Source organism: Scleropages formosus, chromosome 21 (genome assembly GCF_900964775.1).
Source record: "Scleropages formosus chromosome 21, fSclFor1.1, whole genome shotgun sequence".
Taxonomy (NCBI): domain Eukaryota; kingdom Metazoa; phylum Chordata; class Actinopteri; order Osteoglossiformes; family Osteoglossidae; genus Scleropages; species Scleropages formosus.
This window is the reverse complement of record NC_041826.1, coordinates 2,061,544-2,084,055: the sequence shown is the minus strand read 5'-3', so window position 1 is coordinate 2,084,055 and position 22,512 is coordinate 2,061,544. Positions and strand designations below refer to the sequence as shown.

The following is a 22,512-nucleotide window of genomic DNA, read 5'->3' as shown; positions in this document are numbered from 1 at the left end:
TCTTGTGTGGCAGTTAAACATGGCTGAGTGTAGGTCTGATGTTTCTTTTTTAATAAGTTGTGCTTGTGATCACACTCTGGTTTTCTTCCATCCTATAAGGCAATAACATAAGGGGCTGATGGCATTTAGTGTTTCATCACTATAAGTGGTTTCAGTACCTAATCATACTGATTGGAAAACAGAAACCTTTTCTTGAATTGTCATTCCAAAGAAATGTCAGTAATGTTTATCCTCTTTGATTTGAATGCTTGATACATACTTGTAGTACATGGCTTGTTCCTGGATGAAGTGCTTCAAGGTAACATCTTATTTGAAGAGCTGAAAAATTGTATTTGTGAGATTTTAGACAAATGTGCAAAAAGACCAAATTTGAAGCATTGTCTTTTTTGTGGGGTGTGATGTTCTTTATTTGGTGTTTATTGGTAGTGACATTTTTTTGCACGTGTACAATATTTACTTGTAGCGTTGTAAAGTTGCTTTCAGAGTAGACAACATATAAGGCAATTTTATTATTCAGAATGGTCTTCTGGTCTTACAATCAAAGCTAACTCATGGACTTTCATACCTATATCAATGCCATCTTTCAGTCCTACTCAGAGACCCCTGTCCTCACATCCTGCGTTTACATCTTCAGACTCAATTCTTCTGCATGCACCATTGCTATCTTTGCAGGGCCAAGACCATCAAGAACACGGTGTCTGTGAATCTGGAGCTAACTGCAGAGGAGTGGAAGAAGAAGTATGAGAAGGAGAAGGACAAAAGCCGGAGCCTGAAGTTAGTCATTCAGCGGTTGGAGATAGAGCTCAACCGCTGGAGGAACGGTAAGAGCGGGACAGCGATGCTTTCATCCTCGTTGCCTTTGTACTGTCTTAACTGCTACTGAATTAATAGAAAAATTTTGAAAGGTCTCAGAAATCTGTATCAGCCAGGGGGTGAATTGGGGCTTTAGGGCCATTTCTAGATGAGACATTATCCAGGTCATGCTGGAGTCTGTGTTAGAAGTCCTCACTCTCAAAACAGCGCCACCATATTCTGTCATGGGTACTGTAAATGTCATTTGAATCCTGATGTCACGTTTGGTTGAGTACCTTTGTTGTATATGCTCAATCTTCCCGCTCTTTTGTCATTTGGGTGATTTACTCTTTTCCACAGAGTGCAATGCACATACCAGGCATTAGGAGCTACAAAGAACCCTGCTGTCTGGTTGGGGGTCAGGGATGTGAAGCATGGGTACTCCATTTAGCATGGTTTACCCTCTTAATAAACACAAAATGGAGGGTATTGCTTATGTGTCTCAGGAATCGCAAGGATCACCATGAGCACCAGTATGGGAGAGCAGATAACCAGCCAGCCACTGGATGGCTGTGCTTGAGATCTTTACAGTTACATTAATTTATTTAGCTGATGCTTTCCTTCAAAGATATTTCCAGTGTAAAAATTCTAGGTCATTTAACTCATTTATACAGCTGAATAGTTGTTACAGGAGCAACTGAAGAAAAGTACCTCAGGAGTACTTAAGAAGGTGGTGAGATTCAAATATGTGACCTCTAAGTGCAGAGGCAGTTGCTCTAACTGCTATGCTACCTTGTATAGAGAGATGTATATTTTTCTTCAAATTGTATAACTTTTAGGCCGTTTAATGTAGTCTTGTTTGAGGGATTTTGAGTTGTAGAGGGGCTACATATAAACACGGTTGGTACTCTTTGTACGGAGAAAACTGCTATAACAAGAACCCATATACCAATTAATGTCTGCCATAGCTCTGAATGGACTTAATTCCAGAAAGAACAGGAAATAATTTAAAGAACTGGGTACAACAGTTCTACTATTGAGTGAGCTGTTTCAACTTGAAAATAATGCAGTCAAATGTTGAGGACATGAAAAACTGCTTGTTGACAAATGAAAGCTGTGTTTGTGTTTTACTGCTTATTATCGTTGAACTGATGGATGTGATTCGAGGTTTAGGCCCAGGGGGTCTGCTGTTAGACAGGTGCTCCATCTGCATGCTGTTCGACCACCACTGAGTAATTAGCACGTTCTGAGATGGGAACGCAAAGCTCTGCTTGGTTTTTTTGGTCCCCCCCCCCCCCCCCCCCAGTGGGTTTTGTGGATATGGTGATTTAATAAGAACTTCTCCAGATGTCCCTCCCTCCCTGTGGAGATGCAGCTTTCCTACATTTTTCCATGTTGAGGACTTGTCTGTCCCTTTGCATGACAGTGGGACAAGGAACATGCAGCACATGGTTGCTCTGCTGGGTCTGTACACCACTGTGTAAACACTGGTTCACATTTAAGGGTAGACCAGTACAGGCTTCCCTCGTGTGTTGAATGCTCCTTCTACAAGAATTCTGAGAATTACAAGCAAATGTGATTTGTACCGTAGAGCTCCCTTGATGAGCTATAAAGTCAAACAAGAAACCCCTGACAAGAACAGAAAATACAAAACTTGGTGATGTCAAACACTATACTGGGCGAGTAGACCACCCACCCCCCCCCTTTATTTGAGGCATGGTTTCTCTGCAAAATTTTAAGAGGTAAAAGCTGAAAAGGCATGGTAGAGCCTTGTGTAGAACCTGAAGTGATGCAGTTCACAGGATTCTCTTGAAAAGCAGCATCATTGCATATAACTTTGTGTGATTTTGAATTGTTGTTTTTTTTTCTACTGCAAGTGATACTTTATGAAGAGGTAGTCATTACAGTAATTACTATTCCTTTTTATAAAGGGGCCTTAAGAATATTTACATAAACTGGCTATAGAGGCTTATGTGGGCTATTATGAGTTTCAAACCATCAAAGGCCAGGTCTCCAGTATTGTGGAAAGGTAAGCTTAGTAAGTTCGACTAGCAGAGAAGGTGCACTGCCTCATCTGTCAGAGGAAATCAATGAAAAGCTTAAGCAAGTTGTTTGGCGGCAATTTGAGGATACAGCAGCTATTCAGTCAACTTACCAAGAGTTTGATGTTTAGTTAGCAGCAATGAATTAGCCAGAGCTTCTAGGTAACGTTAAAGCATGGGTATATCGGCACAGCATCCTGCTGTGAATTCTCTAGTTCCTTTTTGGTCACAAAATCTCTGTATGAACATTTTGAGAACCTTACAAGAAAGATAGTCTAGCACCTCTGCAGAAGGCTTGATCTACCTCAAAGCTTGAGATTTGCTTTGTACAGGCAGAGCAACAAGCTAAAGATGCCCTTTTGAAGTCTGTGGGAGTAGTACAGGGTTGAATTCTAGAGGGAAGTGCTACAGTACAGTGACTGCAGTGATATAAGGGTTGCAGGAGCTGTGGTTGAAGTGAGGACATGTAAGAACTGTTGGTGGCTGTTGTGGAGTTGGTTGAGTCCCAGCTCCAGGCCATTGTGGTAGTGGGCTCAGTGACTCTGACTCTGGAGGAGCTGTGCTGGGCAGTTGATCTTCAGAAATGAATAATGCTTGCTAAACGAAGTAAGCCTATAGTAGTAATTGCTTATCTGAAGTCATTCTTTGGGTAGGTTGGTGGTGATGCATAGTGTATCAGATACGAGTCCAGTTTATATTTGGCAGCCTCATGACTCAGGCTCTGTATACCTTAGACTGACCCAGGAGGACTTTTTAGGGAGAACATATAGCTCTTATACCATGTGCTACATGCAGTGCAGGTACAGGAATAGAACCTAAACCCAGGAGTTGGTCTTGCGACTGAGGTGTGTGCTCAAGACTTCTCACTGTCATGTGCTCCTTCCATGTCTGCAGGTGAGGCTGTGCCGGAGGAGGAGCAGCTGAGCGCCAAGGAGCAGAAGAACCTGGAGCCATGTGATAACACACCCATCATTGACAACCTTGCCCCACCCATTGGCTTGGTGTCTGCTGAGGAGAAGAACAAGTATGAGGAGGACATTGCCAACCTGTACAAGCAGTTGGATGACAAGGTAGGGTGGGCGTGCAACTTTAGTTTGAACTACATGGGACAGATGGTAGTGTACTGGTTGAGCTACTGCCTCTGGATCCAAAAGTTGCAGGTTTAATCCCATCTCCAGTACCCTTGATGAAGTTGCTTATTCTGAATTGAAATGGTGGAAATGACCCTTTTGTACGCACACATACACACGTCGTCTGAAACCGCTTGTCCTGAATAGAGTTGCAGCAAGCCAGAGCCTAACCCAGAAACACAGGGTGCAAGGCTGGAGGGGGAGGCAACACACCCAGGACGGGATGCTAGTTCGTCACAAGGCACCCCAAGCGGGATTCGAACCCCAGACCCACTGGAAAGCAGGCACAGGCCAAACCTGCCGTGCCATTGCACCCCCTACCTTTTTGTATAAAGGGATAAATCAGTGTAAGTAGTTAAACACTGTAAAGCCCTTTGGAGAAAAGCGTCAGCTAAATGAGACCCAGCCCCCGATCTGTTTTGGAAGTCCCCACCTCTCTCCTCTTCAATTTGCAGTACATTTATTCATTTAGCTGACACTTTTCTCAAAGCAACTTACAATGTTAAGCTGTTTACAATTATTTACCCGTTTATACAGCTGGGTAATTTTTACTGGAACAATTTAGGGTAGGTACCTTGCTCAAGGGTACTACAGCTGGAGGTGGGGATTGAACCTGCGACCTTTGGACCCAGTAGATGTTTTACAAACTTCATTTCAGCACTGGCAGTTCCTGTTATATAGTGCTACTGTATAGTAAATTATGAGAGTGGTTAAATAATTTGGCATGCATCTGACTGATTAGGTCTGGATGTGTTATGGGTATTAGTTTTTAAAAAAAAAAAGTCTTTGGTCAGTTTCTTATGTATTATGAACCATAATAAAGTTAATTACTAACAAATTGTGCTTTTCTGTGAGATGTACGTTGCTTTGGAGAAAAGCATCTGCTAAATGAATAAATGTACTTCCAGTAATGTGAAATATATGTAGTAGCAGAGTAGTACTGTAGTAGTAGTAGTATTGTAGTACTGTAACATGTGCATTAATTGTATAAACTAATTGGTATCTAAGTCTTGGTTTGATTCCCCTCCTTTTATCTGATATGGGTTATTTATGCAAGATAATTTGCTTGCAGGGATCCATTATGGAAATGGTGTTGCCTGTTGCACATCCGAAGGCCTCAGTAACTGTTTACTTACTGGAAATATGTTAATTGGCAATCTTGTGCTGGTAATTAGCAGCAACTATTAGCATGTACAGTAAATATATTTTAGGTGAGGTTATTGGGCACTAATGAGGTGCTAATTTGCACCTAGTTATCAGCCTGTTTGTGGAAACCTCAGCAACCTTTGAGAAAGGTACTTAACACCAAGTGCTTTGATAAAATATTCAGCCTATGAGTAGTCAGGTTTACCTACTATGTCCCCTAAACAAATGGTGAAAATGTAATGATGTGAAATGTGGTTGTGTTCTCCTCTCGGCAGGATGATGAAATCAACCAGCAAAGTCAGCTGGCAGAGAAGCTCAAACAGCAGATGCTGGACCAGGAAGAGGTGACTGCGCTGCCTGTTCATGTTCCCTGAGCTTTTCTGTCTTGTCATGCAATACCAATGGGGCAAACTACACTCATCCTGCATTTACATTCATGTATTTCTCCAGAGCAACTTAAAATGTCAAGTTACTTGTTGAATAAACAAAGTAAACTGCTAGGGTTTTTTTTTTTTCCCCTCCCCTTCCCCCCCCCCCCCCTTTGGTATTGGTTCAGGGTAGGTACCTTGCTCAGGTTAGGGACCTTACTATACCATCTTCTGCTTCCTGATGGCAAAATGTATAATAAAATAGCCAAACCATAGAGGGGCTTGTCTGCAGGAATCTTCCACTTTAGTCTCATCTTGGCAGTAAATTGTCAGTAAAATTGGGAAATGATTTCTGTACCAGTTTTACGGTTTAATTTGACATGGCTCCATCTGCTGGATGTAATGGGGCACACAAATAAAACATGGGCACAAAGTATCGGTCATTTGTCACAATCCACTGTATGACCAGTGTACATCACATGAGTAGCTCCATGAATGGTTTACTTATTCAACAATTTCTAATCACAAAATTATTAAACATTTACACATTTATCATGCATATGCTGGCAGTATAACTACTGCTTAGTGTTTTACATCTTATCATTGTCATTAATTTGTGGTCCCTCAGATGTTTACTGTGGAAACTAAACCATTTGTTGTATAATTTCCACAAAATATATATATACCCTTGAGGATTAAATAAACCTGGCACATGACTTACAGCACATTACTTTTTTAAATATTCGATTCCTTGACAGTTATTCCTTCCTACTGCTCTCCCCATCTTCCAGCTGCTGGCGTCGACACGGCGAGACTATGAGAAGATCCAGGAGGAGCTGTCACGGCTGCAGATGGAGAATGAGGCGGCAAAGGAGGAGGTGAAGGAGGTGTTGCAGGCTCTGGAGGAGCTGGCGGTGAACTATGACCAGAAGAGTCAGGAGGTGGAGGACAAGAGCCGTGCCAATGAGCTGCTGAGCGAGGAGCTAGCACAGAAGACTGTGAGTTGGGTGCAGTGATCAGGACCTCATAAGGGGGTGTGGGGGGTAGCAACCTAAAACTGAACATGTACAATGTGGACTCAAACTCTGTCCGAGGGGGTTACTAAGCGTGTGAAGCTGCTGTGAAGGAGAGGAACTGCATGTATTAAACACCACAGGGAATACGGTGTTCAAGTCAAGAATGAATGTTCACATATAGATGTATTAGATGAGGATAATGCATTTTTATTTTAAAAAAAGTGTTAGCCTTTGTGTATGTAAGTGATGGGTGGTGTGAATTCTCAGTACAAGCAGCGGCCACGTGACACTATGACACTGCTTCAGAGTCATTTATGAGATGAACACTCTCTTAGAATTAAATGTTGGGATGTTCTGCAATGTTGAGATACTTGGAGAACCGAAAATGAAGGGCCCATTTTTCATGTTTTCTCGTATCTACTTGCGTCACGTGGGCTAATAATTAAGGTGGTATCCATAGTTTGCGACTAATGAATAGTTTGCTGTGTCAGCAATGGATCATATGACCAAATGTGTTTAGACTCCACTTGAAAAGGATCCTTCTTCATACAATGAGGTCTCCTATCATGTACTGAGCTGTGAAAAATTAGTCCACAGATATTTTGAAACAGATGAATAGAGGAGATCTTATCTTTGTTTTAGTGGAAAATTGCTGCCACTGTGGGTCTGACCTTCAGACTGCATGTCCAGATGCTCTCTCCTCTTGATGATCCTGTTTGTGACACTAGTTGTGGGAATTAATCTGTTCCAGGCAGTCCTTGATTCTTTAGCCACTCAATGATGAGGTGCGATAAAATGTTGAGATTTTTTGTTTCTCCTTATGGTGACCTTCAGCAGAGGCTCTGTGCACGCAAAAGCTGACCTGCTATAAAAATGTCATGTCTGATGTGCCCTGATATACCCTCTTATCAGTCTGCTTCCCATACAGCCCCAGTTAGAGGAAAATTGCAAAGGTGCTTTCTCTTGGACTTTCTACTGGAGTGCAATATGCAGAAGAGGTGAAATGGTCAGCTCTAAAATTACTGCACCCTTCATGAAAATGAGCAGAAATCAATATATAAAATTAACAATACATACAATATTTTTATGAAGAGTGCCAAAGAATTCTGGAGTTGACTGTATTGAAGATACAAAGGGAAAATAAACCTTAACTTAGCATTGTAAAAATAAATTAATAAAGTAGAAAATTTTAAGTACATGCCATCAATAGACTTGAAAGCTGTTGTAAAGAATAAATTCTAAATAAGAATTATGTGCCCGTAGGTGAGTCTGCAGGCTGCACAAAGGGCACTCTCCCAGCTACAGGAGCTCAGTAGCCACCAGAAGAAGCGGGCTGCAGAAGTGCTAGGTCTGCTGCTTAAGGATCTGGTTGAAATAGGGGCCATCATCGGCACCAGTGACACAAAGGCGGTAAGAACGCTACGTTCTGCCCACCTCCCTCTGCCCCTACTGCACTTCCATCAGAAACGTGTTTCATGGTCCACAAGCGGTTGTGTGTTTGAATGAGCAGCCCAATTTGATACCAAGAGTGTGTCTCAGGCCTTCAAGGGAGGTGTCTGTATAGGGTTGTGTCTCAGCCTCTCTCCAGCTGATCTTATTTTTAGCCCTTTTTAGAACCCTATATTAGCATTCAAAATTTTAGAATCAACCAAACAGGTTTTGCATAGCTTAGAAGTATGCTTTGGATTGTTTTCCTCGAGCATGATTAAATTTGCACCAGTCAAGTGCTGACCACAAGGTATGGTATGACGTTGTAAAATACAATGGTAAACTTTATGGTTGATTCCTTGTCCTCTGTCTGAATCTCCCACCTTACCAGCACTAAAGCAGCCCCACAGCATTACACTTTGTCCACCATACTTAACAGAAGCCATCAAGCACTCCTCCAGAATCCTTTTATTTGCTCTACATCTCACTTATGTTCTTCTCCTTGGTCAAGTCATCTCAAACATACTCATTCATCCATAACTTCCCCCCCCCAGTCATCCACTGTCCAGTTTCTGGGTTCTTTTGCCCATTTTAACCTTTAATTCTTTGTATTTGTCTGTCAGATGAGGCTTTTTCTGTGAAACTTTGCCTCTTAGCACAGCCTCTCGACATTGTCTTTTCATTGCTGCAGTTGACACTGGTATTTAGGGTGTACTATTTAAGGAATCATCCAACTGAGACCTGTAAAGTGCCTGTTTCTCAAACTACAGATGCTGTAGTTATCTTGTGCAGCTGTGCATCTGGGACTTCCACTTTTTCCATCTTGATTAGATCCAGTTTGCTCCGCTTCTCTGTATTGAGTTGTGTTAGTGGCGTCTCCTGTCTGCAGGTGACTGAGACGAATGGTGTTATCGAGGAGGAGTTCACCATGGCCCGCCTTTACATCAGCAAGATGAAGTCGGAGGTGAAATCCCTGGTGAACCGCAGCAAGCAGCTGGAGACCAACCAGGCTTATACCAATCACAAGATGCAAGCCTATGAGGAGGATCTGGCATCCTGTCAGCTGATCATCTCCCAGGTAATTGCTGGTAAGGGGATGAGGCCACAAGGTAAGAAGGTGCATGAGGCATCTCCATTTCTTGCCAGTTCATTCTAAACTGTGCATCATACACTGGATTCTTCTCAGTATTATGATGTGATTCAGTCAAAGTAAATGGGTCGCTTGTACTGTTATGTACTAAGGTGTGAACAGCCTGTTTCTGTGGACAGTATCAGCTCAAGATCAAGTCCTTGACGGATTGCATGCAGAGTGTGGAGCAGAAGAAAAGGCAGTTAGAAGAGAGCCAGGATGCCCTGACCGAGGAGCTGGCCAAGCTGCAGGCGCAGGGTGAGACTCCCACACCGCGTACGTATCCCTAGTGGTGCAGGCAAGCCTGGGCCTCCACACCTTTTCCACCACGCTTATGCTGCTGTTTTTGGGCCTTTTCAAGTTGCAACTCTGGGTGACCTGTGGATACATCATTGTGAGAGCGCTGCACAGTGGTGGTGAAGGTGGGCACAAGGGGACCATGAACATAAAGGTTGACAGCTTGTCATTGGCTAATGGCACAGCCATGGTGCATTATGTGTTTTACTCGTCAAGAATGTGTTCAAAAAAAAAGAGAACCCGTAAACAGGCAGCTTGGAAGGGACAGCAGGTGGTGTGGTGGTTTGAGCAACCATCTTTGGTTGCAGGCTCAAATCCCACCAACTACTGCAGTATGCATGATCAAGGTACTTGTCCTAAATTGACATACTAAAAGAAAAAAAGCTCTGCTCTATAAATGAGTAAAGTCTAGATTTATCCACTTTGGAGAAAAGTGTCAATGAAATGAAAAAATGAATTGAGCAGATTAGACTTCACTGCTGCTTGTAAGCTGTGTACTGTTATCAACTACACAGTATAGCAGCTTGATACCATGAGGGTCATGTTGAAGGAGGGTCATAAAAGTGAAGTGTGAGCTGACCTCTTTGCTTCCTCCTGCAGAGAGGATGTCTGTGATGGACAAAGAGAAGGAGCATCTGAGCCGATTGCAGGATGCTGAGGAGATCAAGGTAAAGGTCACGCTGGGCCACAGAATGTGGAGTTCATTCTTTTGTTCTTTCGTTTTCTTTCTAATTTTTAATTTTAATTGATTTCATGCATGGCACAGGGTCAAAACAGCCTACAGATAGACAGCACTCCAAAAAAGGAAATATGTCGATATACAGAGAGCAATGGCTCAGGGTCAAAAGGCTACAATTTGTCACCGGTATGGTCATGTAGCACTTTGTAATAACTACCAGAAGAGTGTCCGTATATGGAATTTATTAAAATTATGTAAATGTCAGTTTTTCAAGTGGGTGAAACTCTTTAAACACTTCAGTCATCCATATGTTTACAAAGAGAACTTGTGGTGTAGACCACAGTGTTAAAATGCATTTTGACACAAAATATGTCACAGTAGATGGCCTGTGTACTATAATATCAAGAAAGGAGTTTGGGTTGTGATTTAACAAGTGCATAGTTTGGTTGCTCACATGCTTGACAGTGCTGAATCTCCACTGGAAGCCTGTTCTTGAATGCGTGTACACTTGATACTGGAGTACACGGATACTCTTTGACCGGAACGTAGGCGTCAGGATGCCTATTAAAGATCAGGTAATGAGATTAAACTGTGAAGATCAGACCTGTAGAGAATTTTTGTAGAAATTTCAGATTTTGAGGGGACTGTCTATGGGACTATATATGTGACTTACCACTCTGAAAAGAACGGCCTGGTGTGGATGTGTGACCATACTGAATGGGGCTTTTCTCTGGAACTGCCCCTTCTCTCACGAGGAAGATGCTCAGTCTTGTGTACCTCTTGCAGAAGGCCATGGAGGAGCAAATGGAGAGCCACCGTGAGGCCCACCAGAAGCAGTTGAGCCGCCTACGCGATGAGATTGATGAGAAACAGCGCATGTTGGATGAGTTGAAGGAGTAAGGGGTTGCTCTCACCACCTTTGCTCTGTGCTACAGGCTCTGTCTACTCACCTCTTCTAATTTATTCCTTGCACATTATTTTATCTAACTTGCAGCACACCTTGACAGCTTGGGGGTCTTCTTTCATGCTGCGGCCAGACGCTCCCATAATCCCTTTACTGCACTCTAGTAAGATGTCTGGGCTCTCTTCACTATCCAGATTTAACCAGGGATTGCAGCTGGAGAAGACCAAGCTGATGTCAGACTACGAGAAGCTCAAATCGGAAGAGCAGGAGAAGGACATGAAGCTGCAGAAACTCATGTAAGTTTTGGTACCCTTAAACTTGTACCTTTCCAATTTTGCATCACTTGCTTTGTTCGAACTCCTTACCCTGTCAAGGAGAGTGAGTCCCACCACTCATTTCAGCTGCTTGTATCCGCGATCTTATTCTTTCGGTCAGAGTTCATGACCATAAGTGAGGGTAGGGACGTAGACCGACCGGTAAATAGAGAGCTTTGCCTTATGGCTCAGCTCCCCCTTCACCACTACAGTCCAGTACAGCAACCGCATTATTGCTGCTGCTTCTCCCAGTCTACAGCCGATCTCACGCTCCCTTCTCCCCTCACTTATTCATAAGACCTCAAGATACTTGAAGTCCTCCACATGGGGCAGATTCTCTCCCCTTACCTGAAGGGGGCATGCCATCCTTTTCCATGAGAGAACAATGGACTCGGATTTTGAGGTGCTGATCCTCATATCAGCTGCAATCCATTCCAGTGCGTGATGGAGGCATCCATGTGACGGTGCCAAAAGGACAACATCCGCAAAAAGCAGAGACATTACCTTCTGGCCCCCACATAGAATGCCCTCCTGACTTCAGCTGCACCTTGATATCCTGTCCATGAAAACCACAAAGAAGAGTGGGGATAAGGCACAACCTTGGCAGAGTCCAACACCTACATTGAACGAGCTTGACTTCATACCAAGTATGTGGACACATCTCTCTCTCTCTCTCTCTCTCTCTGTACAGAGACCTAGTGGCCCCTGCGCCCTATGCTCCCGAAGCACCTCCCGTAGAATTTCTCAGGGAACACGATTTTAGGCCTTCTCCAAGTCTACAAAACATGTAGATTGGATTAGCGAACTCCCATGCCCCTCAATTATCTGTGAGAGGGTAAAAAGCTGGTCCACTGTTCCACGGCCAGGACAGAATCTGCATTGTTCCTCTTCAGTCTGAGGTTCAACTATCGGCCGGAGCCTCCTTTCCAGCACCCTGACAGTCTTTTCTGGGGAAACTGAGAAGTGTGATACCCCGATAATTGGCACACGCTCTATGGTCACTTTTCTTAAAGATAGGGACCACCACCCCAGTTTGCCAATCCAAAGGCATTGTCCCCGAGAGCCATGCAACATTGCAGAGGTGTGCCAGCCATGACAGCCCCACAACATCCAGGGCTTTAAGCAATTCCGAGCGAATCTCATCCACCCCCGGTGCTTTGCCACTGCAGAGCTTTCCAACTACCTCAGTGACTTCCACCAGGGAGGTGGACTCTGATGTCCCGGAAGACTCTGGCCCTGATTCCTGTAACGGAGGCATATCTCTCAGAATTAGGAGTTCCACAAAGTGCTCCTTCTACCTCCTGCCAGTGTCTTCATTTTAAGATCAGTTTCTCCACCTTTGCTGAGCACAGCTTGAGCGAAGCTTCTCTGACCAAAATGAAGGTTTTGAACAGACTCCATGTCCCCAGGGGCGGACTGGCCATTTGGGCTTTCTGGAGAAGTCCAGAACGGCCGTCCATCCGATGGCCATCGGCCTGGTTGGTTCATCATCAAAGAAAAGTGTCAGATTAAGTGACGTTGACAGCCGACAAAAGGGGGCGCTAATGCAGTCTTTTTTTTTTTTTTTTTTTTAATAAACCGGAACTGACGCAAAGAATCAGAACGAGCTTTATTGCCAGGTATGTTCGCACATACAAGGAATTTGTCTTGGTGACAGGAACTTCCACAGCACAGATAATGACAGTGACAAGACAGATGAGAAGATAGAGTATGTGAATAAGGGATGAAAAATATACAGTACCCAATATTATATACAAAAATAGTCACTAGTTACAAATGCAAGGGAGTGTGAGTAAGAGATATGATGTGATAAAAAGTTATAAATATAAATAGCATTATGTATTGCACTGGTTTACTCTCTGGGGGGGGGATTTAGCTGTTCATGAGGTAGATGGCCTGAGGAAAGAAACCTTTCTTGTGCCTGGCTGTCCTGGTGCTCAGTGCTCTGTAGCGCCAGCCAGAGGGCAAAGGTTCGAAGAGGAAGTGGCCTGGATGTGAGGGGTCTAGAATGATTTTGCTAGCCCTTTTACTGACTCTGGACGAGTGCAGTTCTTGGAGAGCTGGGGGGGATGTGCCGATGATTCTTCCAGCAGTCCGAACTATCTGCTGTAATCTTCTGATGTCTGATTTCGTAGCTGAGCCGAACCAGACAGTTATAGAGGTGCAGAGGACAGACTCGATGACTGCGGAGTAGAATTGCATCAGTAGCTCCTGTGGCAGGTTGAACTTCCTCAGCTGGCGAAGGAAGTACAACCTCTGCTGGGCCTTCTTCACAATGGAGTCTATGTGGGGCTCCCACTTCAGGTCCTGTGAGATGGTGGTGCCCAGGAACCTGAATGACTCCACTGTTGCCACAGTGCTGTTCATGATGGTGAGTGGGGATAATGCTGAGGTGTTTCTCCTAAAGTCTACAATCATCTCCACTGTTATGAGCGTGTTCAGCTCCAGGTTGTTATGACTGCACCAGACAGCCAGCTCTTGGACCTCCTGTCTGTAAGTAGACTTGTCACCATCCTGGATGAGGCCAATGAGTGTGGTGTTGTCTGCAAACTCCTGAAGTTTGACAGAGGGGTCTTTAGCGGTGCAGTCGTTGGTGTACAGGGAGAAGAGCAGTGGGGAGAGCACACATCCCTGGGGGGCACCAGTACTGATCGTGCGAGTATTGGATGAGAATTTTCCCAGCCTTACTATCTGCTGCCTGTCTGTCAGAAAGTTGGTGATCCACCGACAGATGGAGGTGGGCACAGAGAGTTGGGTTAAGGTGGAGGTGTGGGATGATGGTGTTGAAGGCTGAGCTGAAGTCCACGAACAGGATTCTCACAGATCACTGGAGATGTGCGAAGTTCCTTCCTGCTTCAAACGCTCCACCATCATCCCCATCCCAAAGAAACCCAAAATCACAGGACTTAATGACTACAGACCTGTCGCCTTAATGTCTGTGGTCATGAAGTCACTTGAAAAACTGGTGTTGGACTACCTGAAGGACATCACTGGACCCTTGCTGGACCCCCTGCAGTTACTTACCGAGCAAACAAGTCTGTGGATGATGCAGTCAACATGGGACTGCACTACATCCTGCAACATCTGGACAAACCAGGGACTTATGCGAGAATCCTGTTCGTGGACTTTGGCTCAGCCTTCAACACCATCATCCCACACCTCCTCCTGTCCAAATTAACCCAACTCTCTGTGCCCACTTCCATCTGTCAGTGGATCACCAACTTTCTGACAGACAGGCAGCAGATAGTGAGGCTGGGAAAATTCTCATCCAATACTCGCACGATCAGTACTGGCACCCCCCAGGGATGTGTGCTCTTCTCCCTGTACAGCAACGACTGCACCGCTAAAGACCCCTCTGTCAAACTTCAGGAGTTTGCAGACGACACCACACTCATTGGCCTCATCCGGGATGGTGACGAGTCTGCTTACAGACAAGAGGTCCAAGAGCTGGCTGTCTGGTGCAGCCATAACAACCTGGAGCTGAACATGCTCAAAACAGTGGAGAGTGGGCTCATGATGGCAAGCAAAAAAATGTAAAGATAAAGGCGGTTGGGAGAAGCTAAAAGAGAAAAAAGTGAAGTACGTAGAGACCAATGCTACAAAATGCAAGAAATGAGATATTTGACAATAGTGTTGCCAACAGCTGTGCAACTGCAGGCAGCAGTAGCCCTAATCTTGAGCCTGATGAGGGAGAGACAGCAGCAGTTGCTCCTGAGCCAATGGTTCTGGTGAGTCGCCTGTCAGGACAGTTACATCAGGTTACCTTTCCCGCCTCTCTCTATATAGAGCATGTTGCCTACGAACAGCACTATAGTAAAATCCCAGAACATCCCTAGTCCGAACGTTCACTGCTATTTCTCACTCCGCATTGTCTGACGTGAATATTTCATTCATTCATAACGAGACAGCAGCGATTCTACAACAGGTTACAATGCTACCAAGTTAGAAAATAGAGTAAATGAAGTAGCCTAAGGTGATTGCTCCGATTAACATGAGAATGAGCGAGTTTGCAAATAATTTGTGCACACATGGTCACTCTCACTCAGCTTGGCTGCAGCATGACTTTTATCGTTGTATGGTAACAGTAGATGCCAAAATGATATTTTGATTGTGGCATGTAGGCTAACCCAGCCAATATCCAAATTCACACCCATTCATCCTGTTTTAAATTGCTCATGAACTCGCATCAAAACAAACAATTTAACAGTTCTAATTGTGCAAACTGACACGTAGCGCCATCGGATGTTCTCATCTTTTAGTTCATACAATAATTTATTTCAATCACCATGGGTTTTGTGATATTATTTGCCATAAATGCGATACATCAACTGCTGTAATATTGTAAGATGATAGCAGCTGTTTGTAGTTGTGGTGGGGCCTATTTGGGGGGAAATCCAGGGCCGTTTTTTACTCCCAGTTCGTCCCTGCATGTCCCCTACCTCCTACAGGACGTGGGGGAAGTTTTTACAGAGGTGGGAGTTAAAATCATTCCGGACAGGCTTCTCCAACAGTCGTTCCCAGCACACCCTCACTATACGCTTGGGTCTACCAGGTCTGTCTGTCTGTCTCAGTTTTACTCACCATCTGATCCAGCTCACCACCAGATGGTGATTGGTTGACGGCTCAGCACCTCTCTTCACCCGAGTGTCCAGAACATGTGGACCTCAAGTCAGATGAAACGACTACAAAATCTATCATTGACCTTTGGCCCACGGAGCTCTGGTACCAAGTACACTTAGGAGCATTCTATAACATGGTGTTTGTTATGGACAAACCACGGTTAGCACAGAAGTCTAACATTTCATCATTTGGGTTTAGATCGGGCAAGCTGTTCTTCCCAATCTCCCCCTTCCGGTATTCCCAGTCATTGCCAGCGTGAGCGTTTAAGTCCCCCAACAGGACTATGGGGTTCTGGCCAGGGGCCCACCTCTTTATCCAAGAGGGTCAAATACTCTGAAGTGCTGTTTCTTGTATAAGCCAGCAGGCGCTCGTCTAGGAATACTCCCCCGAGGCCTTGCTCTAGGGGTAGGTCCCAGTGACTCTATTCCGGGCAGGGTAAACGTGTTGTTCATGTTCAACAAAAAAAAAAAAAAAAAAAACAATAAAATAGCGTATCTAATTTCCTGATATTCACATTACGGTTCTGAGTGGTTTAAAGACATCTTGAAGTTCATTGGGGTCTCCATAACGAGCCACAGATAGGCTTAAAAATGGTTTATTACAGTTCTGCAGAATCACCCCGGATGTTATCCATCAGCCGCTACTCTGCGCATTTCTTCACTGTCCGTTTACGCTCCTACTATGGGCGACATGGCACCACAGCGAGTGGCGCTGCTGGCTCTCAGCACCTGGGTGGTGTGAGAGGATGAGGGTTTGATCCTTGCTCGGTCTGTGTGGAGTTTGCATGTTCTCCCTGTGTCTGCATGGGTTTCCTCCAGCTGTTCCGGTTCCCTCCCACAGTCCAAAGACATGCTGTTCAAGTTCACCCATAGTGTGTGAGTGACAGTGTGTTCTGCTGATGTATGTATGAGTGACCCATTGTAAGTAGTGTGTCTAGCATTGTAAGTGAATAAGGTGTGTGGGTTGATGACACTACATTCATTGGAAGTTGCTTTGGAGAAAAGTGTCTGCTAAATAAGTGTAAATATACTCTCCTTTATCTCATAACCACAAAATGAACCATCCAAGGGTCTCCGAATCAGGGGTGTGGAAATTCCAGGCTGTAAGGAAAAGACAGAGAACTGTAATATAATGGAGTAAAATCTGAAAAATACCATGTAGTAAATAATAAAGCATAGAAGTAATTACATTTATTCATTTAGCAGACTCCTTTCTCCAAAGCAACGCACATCTCATAGAAAATACAATGTGTACATTACCTTAGGAGAAAGACATAGCTGCAGATGTGACTCTAAAGTAGTTTCCTTCACCATACGCACCGACATTCATCACACAAGTAGCTGCATAAAACTTTACCAGAATATCACCGATTCCTAATCACCTTTCTAGTAGTTTTTAATTTTTTTTTGGGATACATATAAACATTTACGTTACATTGCAGGAGTGCCTCTGTAAAGAATTGATCCGAGCATGATCATGAACAATACCTTACATGCCCTTAAGAGGTCATGGAGATTAAACGTTTTTCATAATAAGAGTAAATTGTGCATTGCATTAAGACATAGCTGCAGATTTGATTAAGAAAAACCAAATAACAAACTAGGTTTGCTTAATCACGTCTGCAGCTATGTCCGTTTCTCTTAACGTAATGCACAAATTGTATTTTTGCTGAGAGATACATCGCTTTGGAGGGAAGCATCTGCTAAATGAATAAATGTAAATAAAGGAGAAAGTACATTCTATCAAAGTAAATTCAGTAATGGTTTAGATTAATTCTTGTAGAAGGGCAAGTTCCTGTGGCACTGTGTGTGTGTGTGTGTGTGTGTGTGTGTGTGTGTGTGTGTGTATATAATCTTGTTTATATAATTTCGTACCATGAGGCTCTTCTACGTTACACAGCTGTCAGGGTTTGGCCACCAGTAGGAAGGTGGCAACATTTAAAAGTCCTTACTTCCCCTGGCCATGTTTTTTGGATCAACTACTCAATTCCTTTTTTTTTTTTTTTTTTTTTTTTAGCATGCTTAATGAGAAGGAGGAGCAAGCCAAGCAGGACCTGAAAGGCCTGGAGGAGACGGTGGTAAGTCTTATGACCAATCCCAGCCTTCGGGGTGTCCAACTTAAATGTGCACAGAGACACCCCTCTAACAGTGTGAATATAACCAATATGACCTGCAGTTTTCATTCGCGCTTAAAATGTGCCAAATGGTAAATGCTTAAAATGATAGTGATGACAAGCATATAACATTGTATTGATACACAGGTTGAAAACAGCTCAGGTTGATGGATTTTGCTGCAAGAATTATGGCCATTTTGAGAACAATTTTCTTCTGTGATTTCCACTTTTACGTTATAAATAAGTGGCACTCAGCAGTGCTTATACAGTGCAATGCTGCTTGCTATTATTTTAATGTTATGTGCATGGTTCTTTCTGTGTGTAAGTTCTTAGTTATGTGTTTACGAATGTGCATTGGTGTAGAAACCTTTGGGGGAGGAGGAGTTGTTGTTACCGACCCTTGTACAGTTCACTGTGTCCTGCAGCCTTGGCTGGTGTGCTTGTGGGATCTGTGAAGTTTTGCTGCTAAGACATTCCATGCATGTGTTCCTGGAGTCCCATCTTCTGAGCCCTTCATTAGTAAAACCACTGCTCACCGTGTGGTCCTAGCACAATTTTAGTGTGGTTCTCAACTTAATGACACTGCTCACTTGCTTGGCCCAAACTTTGATGATGCTGTTCAAGCTAAGTAGTGTTGGACATGGGGAAGCAAGTACCAACATGTCATGCTATAATAATGACCCTTTAATAAAATATTTTGTTGGTCAGAATTGCTTAGTTTTTGCTGACAGTATTTCAGGGGCTTCATCCATATGGCATAACTACAGTAATAAATGCTATTGAATAAATACACAGCACTATGGAGGTACTGTGTGTATAGCCTTAGTGACTGTGACCAGTACTGATCCAGTGTACAGTTTTATAGAAGTACAGGAGACAGCAGGTGCCGTGCATCATCTTCGGCCCGTGGAATAAACTGAGTTTGACACCCCTGGTGTAAATGTGCTGTCTAACACACTCCATTTTGGTTATAGTATTGTGGAATCCTTGCACTTTGCTGATTTCTCAGTTTTCTTATGAGAAGATTTGCATCAACAGGCCAGGGAGCTGCAGACTCTCCACAACCTCCGCAAGCTCTTTGTCCAGGACCTCACAACACGTGTCAAGAAGGCAAGTGGTAGTGTCTTCTTGCATAGTGTGGGTCAGAGACCCCACTACTACTTCCTCAGTCTGTTTTCAGACAAAGGAGCTGTGGCAGTGTGAGGCCCAGCACTCCTGCAGAGATGGCGACAGTGGGGTGAGGTTTATAGCAGAGAAGAGCAAGATGAGAAGGCATAAAAACAGCTGAACTTTTTACATGCAATCTTCAGTTGAGGATGCTTGATTTTCTTGCTAATGAAATACACTAAAAGGGCCAAAGTATTGTAGTCCACATTTGCATCCATACTTACTTTTAGCCTTGTCTTTTGGGATACTGCTGTGTAGTGAGCAGGAGGCCCATGATGTCAAGCATTTCTCATTCTCCACTGCAGACTGCTGAGCTGGACTGTGATGACATAGGGGGCTGTGCTGCTCAGAAACAAAAGATCTCATTTCTGGAGAACAACTTGGAGCAGCTCACTAAGGTCCATAAGCAGGTACAAAGACCACGCCACCTCTGCCAGTATACCTGGACTGCATACATGCAGGTGTCAGTGGGTCATTTACATAGGGGAAAAAAGCCTGTTGTGGTCCTGCCTTCCTGTGCACCTTAGTAAGCTGTGTCACAACCATCCCCCTGCAGCTGGTGCGGGACAACGCAGACTTGCGCTGTGAACTGCCAAAACTGGAGAAGCGCTTGCGGGCCACAGCTGAGAGGGTCAAGGCCCTGGAGACAGCGCTGAAGGAGGCCAAAGAAAATGCCATGCGTGACCGCAAGCGCTATCAACAGGACGTTGACCGCATCAAGGAGGCTGTGAGGGCCAAAAACATGGCCAGGAGGGCGCACACTGCACAGATTGGTAAGGGCTGTTGGACACTGCTGGGGTGCGTTGTTGTTTTTATCATGTTGTTGTTAGCACTATTTAGGTAACACCTTCTATCAAGGAACTAAGTGATGCATTTGTACAAAGTAAAACTTCCCACTAGGTTACATGTTTAATGAGATGGTGATACAAAATGAAATGGTGTGGTAAAGATAACCTGTGACTGAATTACACAGTTGTTAGGATTAAACAAATTGCAAATAGACACTAGAACAAACAAGTTTGTTTCTACAAAGAAACGAGGGTTAAAGCTATGATACTCAGCTATACATCAGTGGCATCCATTTTTGAGAGGGCACTCTTAAAAGCTAACATGGTAATTAGGGTAAAGTGGTAGATATTATGTGAAGCTTTGTATGTGCTGCATACAGCGAGTTCTTGCTGCTGTGTGCCTCAGCTGGTAGTGTAGTGGTTAGAGCTGCTGCCTTTGGAGCCAAAGAATGCAGGATCAAATCCCATGGCATACACTTGCACAAGGTACTTACCCTAAATTGCTCCAGTAAAAAATTTCCAAGCTTCAAAAATGCATAAATTGTAAGTAACTCAACCTTGAAAGTTGCTTCTGAGAAAGGTGTCAGCTAAATGAATAAACATAAACAATGTTCCTGTGCAGCATCACATACAGTCACTAAGTTCTAAAACTGGCCAGTAACATGTTAACAAGCACATTGCAGGAACATGTGCTGGAAGGGGATCATTTTGTGCTCTGTTACAAACATGGTCTTTCTGCAGCCAAGCCCATCCGCCCGGGTCAGCACCCAGCGTCCTCCCCAACAGTGACTCAGGCAATCAGGGGAGGTGGAGGAGCCATCCAACAAAACAAGTAGTAAGAAGAGGCAGTGAGTAACCCCTCATTGCAAGCCCATTTTGCCAGCTCACATTGCTCATTACATTGCTTCATCACAAGAGGGCAACATACCTGTGTAAAACATCTAGAAGTTCCTACAGGGAAATTTTGCTGACTAAGCATGCTCAGATATAAAACCATTAATGTTAAATTCTGTCCACTACACACAAATGATTTTCAGTAGGTTTAATGAAATTGCATTCCATGTGCCCATTTTCAATTTGAAATAAAGGATTGCTATGAGTTATGGGGACATGAGTGGGTCATAAGAATCAAATGTTATGATAGCTGCTGTCCCTCCCACCCCACTGTGTCAAATAAAATGACACTTTTTCATTGTGCTGCTTTTTGGAGCGTTCCAGCTTGAACATTATGAACAGTAGCTGTGGATGTGTGCAGGAGTGTGAAATGTGCTTGCCTGCCTGCCTCTCTATTGACACAATTTCCTGTTTTGTCATTCTACTTTTCAGATGGAGCTTTCACACAACTGTTAGTGTACAGACACTGCTGACCATAGAAAGGATGCATAAGGCCCCTGTCCCCGCCTGAGACCCTGTGCCTGTGCCCCACCCCCATGCCCTCTGCGGTGCCCCTCCTGCTGTCTCCCACAAGATCTCCATTACTGCCCTGAATGTGAAGAAACCCGTCCTCAATTGGACAAGTGCTCTTTCCACATGCCGCTTTGCCCCATACTCATGCGCTGTCTCTGTATTCCTGGAAGTTGTGCCCACTGCTGGAGGCAGCATCACCATCATCCAGCACTGTTGCTATCGCTTTCTCTGATGCAATATTTTTTTTTTTTGATGGTTGAGAAACAGGCTTTATTAGCATTTTAGCAGAGTCACAGCGATGCCACGGAGCTTCGCACTGAGGATGTCTAGAATCCTTCTACTGATGCATAAAACATCTACCAGGTGTTGTGGTTTGTGTCACTGATCTAGCGGAAGCCAGCACAGCAGCACATACAGCAAGGTATGAGAAGCTGTCGGTGAGTTTTGAGAGACAGATTTACGTTTCATGTAGAGATGGGTTTCCAAACCAGGTGATCGTAGGGATGTTAATCCCTTATGAAACTGGGATGCTGGTATCACTGGAAAACTGTGGAAGCTTGTTCCTTTAATCATCTTGGTAAAATTTTGCACTTTGTTTTGCACAGAATTTATTCAGTTTTTTTAACCTAATTTTTCATGATTTGATTTAATAAAGATATCTTTTTATTTTTGCCTTTTTCATGCTTTGATTATTCATTTACAAATGGTTTTAAATTAAAATTCTTTGAACAACATTTCAGTGCCTTCACACGTTCCTAAAAATTGAACAATTTTAGCGATGTGCAGCGTGCATTTTGAGGTAACAAAGGTCCCAAGGGCATGAGGTTCTGACAATTGAAGCCGATGTGAAATATTGAAGTACTCAAAACTTACTCAAATGTTTAAGAACATTTCTTTGGCCCTGTGTATGACAGATTCTGCAATGTTGGTGCAGATCATCTTGTTCATTAAAATATTGCAATAAAAAAAAACACCCTTTTTGTAGCTACTGTTTCATCAGGAAATGCACCTATCCCATTACCTTCTGCTGTATTTTATCCTCTTTTTCCTTTTTGTAACTGTAGAAGTAGGCTGTAAAATAAAATGTTTCTTTAATCCAAAGCTAAAATGGATCTTTTAGGAGACCAAGTTTGCTTGGCTCACAGGAAGATAGAGCTCATCCCGGCTCCAGC

At 43.8% G+C, this 22,512-nt stretch overlaps 1 protein-coding gene across 5 annotated transcripts in view; it reads left to right on the top strand.

The window, feature by feature from the left end:
* LOC108941972 (kinesin heavy chain) overlaps positions 1-21,936 on the top strand; it is a 42,885-nt gene extending 20,949 nt beyond the window's left edge. For 2 of the 5 annotated variants that reach the window (XM_029247380.1, XM_029247378.1), the window contains exons 11-26: positions 673-821; positions 3,729-3,904; positions 5,386-5,454; positions 6,270-6,476; positions 7,758-7,904; positions 8,812-9,000; positions 9,192-9,309; positions 9,949-10,016; positions 10,814-10,923; positions 11,126-11,227; positions 17,882-17,942; positions 19,017-19,088; positions 19,451-19,555; positions 19,702-19,918; positions 20,675-20,781; positions 21,260-21,936. In XM_029247380.1, the coding sequence (XP_029103213.1) occupies positions 673-821; positions 3,729-3,904; positions 5,386-5,454; positions 6,270-6,476; positions 7,758-7,904; positions 8,812-9,000; positions 9,192-9,309; positions 9,949-10,016; positions 10,814-10,923; positions 11,126-11,227; positions 17,882-17,942; positions 19,017-19,088; positions 19,451-19,555; positions 19,702-19,918; positions 20,675-20,769 (1,885 nt within the window). In that variant the 3' untranslated portion in view covers positions 20,770-20,781; positions 21,260-21,936. Of the gene's footprint in view, positions 1-672; positions 822-3,728; positions 3,905-5,385; positions 5,455-6,269; positions 6,477-7,757; positions 7,905-8,811; positions 9,001-9,191; positions 9,328-9,948; positions 10,017-10,813; positions 10,924-11,125; positions 11,228-17,881; positions 17,943-19,016; positions 19,089-19,450; positions 19,556-19,701; positions 19,919-20,674; positions 20,782-21,259 lie in introns of all 5 variants that reach the window. The other 3 variants (XM_029247379.1, XM_029247376.1, XM_029247377.1) reach the window with 2 other exon arrangements.
* Positions 21,937-22,512: the final 576 nt, after the last annotated feature.